Raw genomic sequence first — 9049 nt, forward strand, 5'->3', positions numbered from 1 at the left:
GACATTAAGGCAGAGATCATCGAAACGGTTGGGGGACAGTTGAGGGACGTTAAGATAAATTATTCAGTTATTTTTCATTTGTGATAGTTCTAAAGATTTCTCTCCTTATCCTTCTCTTCTCTTTGATTCTATCTCTGGTTTCATCTCATGTACTCCTGATCCACTCCTCCCATATTCTACCCCCCCCCCTCTCTCTCCTCTCTTTCTCTTCCCCTTCTCCCCTAACTCTCTCTGATTGCCTCTCTCTCTCTCATCCTTTCTAGTTTGCATTCAAAGTTTGAACAGACTCGATTCAAATTTATGATATTCAGAGTTTAATGAATATTGAGAAAAACATAGGTTCAATTAAAAGAAAAACGATGTAACAAACCTCCATAATTATGTGTTCGATCTACTTCGGGGTTAATGTGATTGGGTAGCTTTTAGAAAGCAACTAATGGGCCTAGTAACACAAAGGTTAGCAATTAAGCGCACGCTTGATTTTAACGATTGATGATACATTATAGTCAATGCAATCGTAGAAAAATGTTCTACGATCATTGCTAAGCTTTGTGTATACGGGCCCCCGGTCGACTTCCCCTCGTTTGTTGTTTTTATCTGTCATAAAGCCATCGTAAATCCATTTGTTTTCATTTTTCTCTTTTGTTTTGATAGAGCTACTCAACTACACATGGAAGTCTACGTTAGCGAATGAAATGATCGAACATTAAAATTTATTGATAATGTTAAATTAAACGGATTTATATATTTACAAATATTAATTTTACAAATATAAATCAGTCAGCCTATCGATAACATATTAATTTCTGTATTTTCATGCTATACTACTACTTTTTCCGTATGCTGTAAAAAAATGGGCTTGAATAAGTGAATGAAACAATCAGGGAAAAAGTATTATTTCATGCGGCTGTATCGATTGTATTTGCGATATACCATGACTTTCACATCCTACCGGGTACCCATTTAGCACCTGGGTCGAGAGTGGCAAAGTGTGGATAGACGCCTTGCCAAAGGACGCCAGACCGCGGTGGAATTCGCACACACATCCCTCTGTTTACAAGGGAAGAGTCAGAACCACTACACCACGGCTCCTCAACACTATAATTTTTTCATTAATTTACTTTTAAAGTACTCTTTCCCTTTGGATAAACAGCACTGGAGTCGATCCGTGACGTCATACTCTTCAATTGGGGGATGAAACAATAGGCCACACCCCTTGAACAAATTAAAGATTCACAACACAAATCGACACCCATGATAAACAGAATCGTTCTAAACAAGGTACTAAGAAACTATATACAAGAGAATCTCATAGAATGACCTCTGAGAGAGCAGTTACTCGATAACATGCATTTCTAAAATATAAATCGTGATATTAACACAAGAAAAAGGTCACTTTACCATCAAATTCAAAGTACAATGAAATGTTATTAAAAGAAAATAACCACAGATCGACCTGGAGTTGTCCATCTATGTTAAAGGTCTCTTGAATCATCGTATAAAGTTTTTTAAGCACGTTTTTATTAAAGAAAGGCTGTTGTCATGATTATAAACTCGCAATCGAAAAGAATTCCGCATTTGGGGCTTGTACTAAAAAATAAAACTAGTTTTGTTTTTATTTATTTATTTTTATTTTAGCCTCGTCAATATATTTCAATTCATACTTGATTTAAATTCCATTCGGAATATCGAAAAAAGGAGCGGTTTAGTTTTTTGACACCGGTTTGTTTTCGTTATATGCAAATGGGATAAAGATTGCAGAAATGATCTTTAAATTTGTGGCGGTCCTCATGGTGATTATTGTATGATACACGAGTGCATTAGAACATACGCCAACCACTGGAGTATACGAGTCGAATAACAATGGAACATTTGATGCAAAATTCAAGTTTAATTATGAATTCTGTGCTAATGCTGCAAGTCATATTTCCCCCCTACGGCCGCAGTACAGCAAGTCGAAAACGACCGTCTTAAGATTTTTTTCTACCAGCTACATTATGGTGGTTTGAATAAAATTAGATCAAACGGCTGATTTAGACTCGCCGTAAGGCGCCCGTAGTGTAATATGACTGCAACATAAACAATTCTTAAGAATGCATCTACATATACCATAATATAAAGATAGTGTAAGTCTGGTAATTTTACTATACATTGTATACATACATGTAAATACATTGTGTATATGCAGCATCATGCGAGATCTTCGAGATCTTGTATATAATGATTAAGATGAAGTTTATATCTCCATGCATCTATTCACAAAATGAATATGTGTCTATTCGTATCTCCTTCTGTTCACTAATATACAAAATACCATTATATTGCACTCATTCTAATTCAGAGGGACTTATGACAAATTAAAAGACTGAAAACAATGTTATTCTTGAGATGTCTTGTTTGCATTCTTAAAAGAAAGGAAATCAAAATGGAATTTTTTCAAGACTATTCTGAAACAATACCTATACAAAAAGTTTTTACCAGCAAATATTTCATTTCTCAAATAAATGGTTTTAAGCGGTTGGTACATCTTTCCCTTTTGGAGAAGATTACATAATTAATAATCAAAAATAAAATGGAAGAATCTTCTAGACGGTCAAAAAGAAAGCATCTTATCAGTCCATCATCCACGATAATTTAACTGAATAGCAAATAGCGAATAGGCATGAGTATGATGGTACGAATACTTCGCATGACGTGAAAGCAAAATGGTCTAATACTGTAGAGTGTACTCTTTCTGCTTATGGTACGTTTATACCCCTTATTGCACTGTAAATATATTCATTAGTATGTATCATAGTAATTCTCTTGATCTATTTTTAATTACGTTTGCTGATTACTTTGTTATATTTTCAATAAATGCTTAGTTATATTTCGGGTTTTAAGTTGATAATTTTGCTATCACTCGATAATTACAATGATAAGCACGATATATAGGCCTGTGTTTGTTGCAGACTGAATAGTATATTCAATAATCGGAAAATTGGTGCAAAATGACTTGCATTTTTACAATTCAGTAATTGATTCATTTTATTTATCACTTGTATGTTGAATTAAATGTTAAAATTTCCACGTTTTATCGAGCTTGTGGCTGCAACACATAGTCTTTTTTTTCAATTAACACATTTTCTACGAATTAAATTGTACCGTATCTCTATCACATTAACTGATTTTATCATTGGATGAAGATATCACATGGTAAGTAAATTTATATCGACACGTGTTAAAGTAGATTTGTAGCAGGATGAAAGCATGTCAGTTTCCATACTACATGGTATGATATAACGTAGATTACAGTGATACCTTCATGAAATATAACTTCTCGCAACAAGCAAAGGCGAGCATGTCTGGAGAGAGGGAAACCAAGTAACACCACCAAGTATCCAATGTCATATTAAGTGCATTGAACTCAACTCTTTCCTTCAGGTTCAGACCATCAAGATCATAGAGCCTGATCACGACGCTACTATTCTTCTCATCAACACTCGCTACATACACCCTGTCCAGCTCATCCACGGCAGCATACAGGTAGACACCCTCTGGAGCTTGTAGAGACTCACCAGCATTCCCATCCCTGTCATAGACCGTCACCACGCTTGGATCATGTGGATTGCCCCAACATGAACTCGTGACGATCAAACCCGTCCTGGTGGTTGATGCCTGATACGTCCTGTGCTTTGTTTGAACAGTGCGTTTAAGAGTGGATCCTGTCGGGTCATAGATATAGATTTGTGTTCCATAGTTAGTAATGATGATTTCATCTGATGGACTTCTGTTAACTCTGAGATAATAATAAAAATTGTTTCTCACGTGGATTGTTGCTTTCCTAGAGCCAAAGCGAGAGTAGAAGTGGGCTTCTGTAGAACCAGTGGACACGCAAAACGCCCCGTCCCGTTGCACAACCAGATCATAACAATTCATGTCATTTAAGGCTAATATGTTACTATATCGCTGCTTTCCTCCATTTGAATCAATGATATCAATACCTTGTGCAATGCTCCCATACCCGATAGCGACAGTGCTATTGGAGTACCTTGTCATACCGAGCATCACTCCCCGTAGATCAACACACGTAATGACTTTCATCTTGGGATCTGATCCTGAGATGCTCCCGAGGTCAAGCTGAGTATCGTCTGCTGGTTTGAACCTCTTCTCGTGTGCTTTCTTCTTAATAGCTTCCGCAGAAGTGTGATCAGTAACCTCCTTCAGCATGGCATCCAGCTCCTCACAGAGCAAGATATGAGCAGATAGAGTGTCTGTCTCAAGATGACCTAGTCTGTCGTTATTTACCAAAGTAATTGAACTACAAATACTCTTGATCCTCTGTCGATCTTTTGACTTCAAGACGTCGAGGTCGTCATCAAAACTATGCTGTAAGGCATGTATCTGCTCGGTGAGATTTCGAAGATTTTCTTCCAGCTCCTTGGCCTTGATACTGTAGGCTTGCTTGACATCATCTAGTAGTGTCTGCACTGCAGTGTGTACCTCATGACGTTGTATTTCTATGTTCTGAATGTTCTTTTCCAGCTCTGCTTTCTTGTCAGCACATCGCTGAGCAAGGTCTGTCACCTACGAATTGAAAGTGATAAAAACAGTGAGTTAGATCTGGAAGTATTCCATAAAGGTGAAAATATCAAGTAATAATACTATAAAAAAGAAGATAAATCATACAAAACGACATACGATGTTCTGAATAAGCTTGAAGAGAGACAACATATAATCACAAAATTGTACGTCATATTGAAACAATAACGATAATAATCACCAATGTACATTAGTTCAACATAAAGATCAAAGAACTGGATTAAATGCAACAACATTTTAGATGCTGATGATGGTATTACAAATCATTATATATCATTGTCAATCTGTATTCAACAACATCTATATATATTGTTGTTTTATTAATCAATATTCTGTTCTATAGTCTTATTTATTATATCATTATCATGACTATTATTATTCCTGTTACCTTAATTATTATCATTATCATTATTTTATTAGTATTATTTCTTTTTATATTTTTACTGTTAATGTTCTTAATATCTTGTGTATATCTTGATATTGTGATTATCATTATTATCGTCATCGGTTTCATCACCATCGTAATCATTAAAATAAAATAGCGTGATCGTTGGTGTTTTCATCATAAATCTACATACTGTCCACTGTGTTGGGTAATGTTTGTTAGTACAAAAAATATATACATACTTATGTATTCTGGGCAGTTATTGTCTAATTCAGCAAAGTTATTACCCAATTATTAGTTTTTATTACCCAATTTGGACAGACTTTAACTAATAGTAGTATGGATAATATGTTGCCAAGTGATGGTTAAAAATTGGGCGTTTTTGCCCAACCTTTTTAAGAGTGTACGCTCTAAACATATTGCCTACATTTTTATACAACTTGTAAACAGCTAAGTTTGATTATTGATATTTGATTCTGAAAAAATTCTGATTGTTTAAACTTCTAAACAACGACATAACTGTAAGGTTCAAATAATGAACAGTGTTATGTGGATTTTTATACAGCGTTTTTGCTGTGATAATTATGAATAAATTCACCTTGTGTCGCAACTCCTGCTCAAAGTTAACCTGGTTCTTGACTTTGTGATTTTGATGATCAACGAGTACGCACTTGTGACAGACATGGACCTTACAAACCTCACAAAACATGTCCTTGTTCTCTGGTTTGTGGATGGAACACTTCTCGAATAAATGACCAATGCTGACCTTCCCTTCGATGACATCATCAATGGAGACAATCTCATGATCTTCAAAGACTGACAGATATTGATGACATTGCAAACATTTATCACATATGTAGTTATTACAGGTTCTGCAGAATGAGACAGCATCTCCTTGAAGCTTGCAACCAGAACATTTTGGTCGCATCTCGAGGACAGCATTCATCCCTCCACACTTGGCGTGGTGATCGTCTACGCATCCGTTGATGGAGACATTGAGGCGGAGATCATCGACACGGTTGGCAGACAACTTGGTGATCTCCCTGCAGAGAGGACAGACCATGTGATCAAGGTCCTGGTGGGTTAGATCGTATTTCTTGAGGCATCGCCTACAAAATGTATGTTCACATGAAGTTAAGATCGTCGCCTCGACAAATATATCAAGACATAATGGACATATCAGGTTCGGTGAAGAACTTGATGCTTTCTCTGATCCACACTTCTCAGCCATCGCTAAATCAATTTACAAACACGAGATCTAAATTCCAACTATAAACATATACATGTATGTCTATCAGGACTAATGTATGTTGAAACGTCAAGTTCGAGTTATAACACAGTGATGCAGCTTCATATTATTGTCATACTTCAATACAAATTCAACTACAAGTCAAACACACCCACTTTGAACATCCTATAACAATAGAACTGGGTATTCCCAGCTACCTTTGAACTTGACTGCGCGTTATATATCGTTGATAGAGGGCGTGGCATTATCAAGATCGTATCTCTGTGCAAATTATGCATTTTCGTCTTCATGTGCAAAATCCCACATTTGGATGATTATATCTTTCAAATATATTATGCATCCAATTCTATTTCTCTATCAAGAAGATATTTTATTAGGTTACCAGACATGAATTTTCGAATTTTCCTTTATTAAAAGACAGTATTCTGTGTAACTCATTCATATATCTTATTATTTTTTAAAAAAGAAAAAATGTCAATTTTTATCTTTCTTCATAGGCCTATGCATAAATCACAGAATGGATGATTTGATATTTCCAATGTTTTATGCATCTCCTTTTCTCTATCAAGAAAATATTTCATTAGGTTACCGGACTTAAATGTTCCAATTTTCCTTTATCAAAAGACAGAATCTGTTTTCATTATTTAGAGATCTGATAATGTAAAAAAAAGGGTAATTTTTTCCATAATTTTTGTCTTCATGTGTAAAAATCCCAGCATAGATTATTTGATATTTTCGATAATGTATGCATCTCTGTTTCTCTATCAAGAAGAGATTCTGTTGGTTTACATGACTAATATTTCATATTTTGAGAGATCGTATTCAGTAACGAGAACAAAAATCTTTAACGGAAAGTTCTGAGTCTGTATGTTGATTGATAATTTTTGTGTTAAATTGTGGTTTTATGAACATTTTCATATTGTTTGAGTAAAAGAAAATTATTCAGTAATGTTTGTGTTGTGATAATTATATTTTAAAAAATATTTGTATCTTTCTCTCATCTCTGATTCTCGCTCGGGTTTCATCTCATGTATTCCTGATCCACTCCTCTCGTATTCTCTCCCAACTCCCAATATAGGCCCTACTATAGTGTTTTCTATTCTCCATCTGTAGTTTCTCGCGGCCCATCGGTTGACAGTTGGACTAAATAAATGACAAATATTCTCATTAACAAGGTCAGGAGATGAATAAAAATTCTACTAGATTTTTGCTATAGTAAGCCACATCAGTATCCGAGTAATTATGATTTATTTTCAATTATCTTATTACGATTCGATGATGGGAAAAAAAAATAAATCATCAAGAACATATTTCGCGCTCAATCATAAACGACCTTGTATGTTAATGACGCCATTCAAGAAGATCAAGGCCCTATATAAACATTTATATAGGGCCTTGAAGAAGATGGAATAGCGCCACCATACACAATTTTAAAACAAGTTTTATTTTATTATAAATTATTTCCTCGAAAAACCGATATTATTGTTTCTTTCCTACTCTTCTTTTCATATTTGCTCCTTCATTTTTTGTGTTTCATACTTTTTCTTTCTATCCATCTTTGTTTCTTTCTTCATTTCTCTTTCCCTTTCTTTCACACCCCCTCTTTCTCTCTTTCGTTCCTTTCTCTTACATGGCCCAATTTAGTATTTATTTCTAAATCAAAGTATCCACCAAAAGTTCTTATCTGAAATATTTGTCTAAGTTTAATGATTTTTTAAATAAAGATTATTTTATGCGCATGTCAGTCGAGATAAATATGCTGTTTTGAATATGAATATATAGATCAAGGAAAACATGATAATGTTATTTTATTTTTATTGAAATCATCGCATGCGTCCAAAAGCAATTTATGTCTCAATTATCCTTCTTCACATGTTTCTCTCACCACCATACCTATTAACGGTGGGTATTCCGTTATAACTTATCATCACTGTCATCTTTACCACCATCTTCATCACCACCATGCCACCACTATCTACATCATCATCATCGTCGTCATCCTCAACACTACCACCATCTTCAAAACTACTGTCATCATCATCATCGCTACCATCTTCACCACCACTATTATTATCATTATCACCATTAATACCATCACAACACTACCTTCATAATGATAGTAAGAATAATCATCGTCATCACAACCACCATCCCTATCCTCATCACCACCACCACTACCGCCGCCACCATTGTCATTATCATAGTCATCATCACCACCACCCCCATCACACCACGACCATGACGACTACCATCATTTGAATAGTCTTCATCACCATCATCATCTATCATACGATCATCATCATCTTCATCACTATCATCACCATCATCGTCATAATATCGTCATCATTGCCATCACATTATCATTTTCATCATCATCATCATTACCATTATCATCATCATCATCATCAACATTATCATCATCATCATCATCATCATTACCATTATCATCATCATCATCATTACCATTATCATCATCCTCATCATCATCATCACCATCAACATCACCATCATCAACATCACCATCATCAACATCACCATCATCAACATCATCATCATCACATCATCTATCATAATCATTACCATCACATTAGCAATTCACAAAATAAAAATGTATTCGAGATGACATCCCCCCCTTCCTCAACTTTTTTTTATAGAAACTCTTAGAATTGATGTTGGTGTCTCGGTGATTATCTGTTAAAATTATTCTACCAGAATTTGGTAGTGTTAAATATACATGTACATGTATAAGTTTGGTGCTTTTTTTACCGAAATTAGTGATAAGCAGTTCTTCGTTTTTAAGTAAATCATCTTCTCACTCCCTTTCTCTCTCTCAC

The 9049-nt window shown here is 35.0% G+C and overlaps 1 protein-coding gene across 1 annotated transcript; it reads right to left on the reverse strand.

Annotated features, from left to right (window-relative positions):
- Positions 1-1999: 1999 nt before the first annotated feature.
- Positions 2000-6244, reverse strand: LOC121427816 (E3 ubiquitin-protein ligase TRIM71-like). Its single transcript, XM_041624381.1, has 2 exons — positions 5565-6244; positions 2000-4566 (listed from the first exon to the last, which is right to left on the reverse strand). Exons 1-2 carry the CDS (start codon positions 6195-6197, stop codon positions 3289-3291), a joined length of 1911 nt encoding a protein of 636 aa, XP_041480315.1. The 5' UTR covers positions 6198-6244; the 3' UTR covers positions 2000-3288.
- Positions 6245-9049: the final 2805 nt, after the last annotated feature.

The sequence above is a fragment of the Lytechinus variegatus genome, chromosome 14 (assembly GCF_018143015.1).
Source record: "Lytechinus variegatus isolate NC3 chromosome 14, Lvar_3.0, whole genome shotgun sequence".
Classification (NCBI taxonomy): domain Eukaryota; kingdom Metazoa; phylum Echinodermata; class Echinoidea; order Temnopleuroida; family Toxopneustidae; genus Lytechinus; species Lytechinus variegatus.

Coding starts and splice junctions, on each gene's coding strand:
- LOC121427816 (XM_041624381.1), bottom strand. CDS start 6,197: ATGGCTGAGAAGTGTGGATCAGAGAAAGCATCAAGTTCTTCACCGAAC. Junction 4,567..5,564: donor AGCAGGAGTTGCGACACAAG/GTGAATTTATTC, acceptor TTCAATTCGTAG/GTGACAGACCTTGCTCAGCG.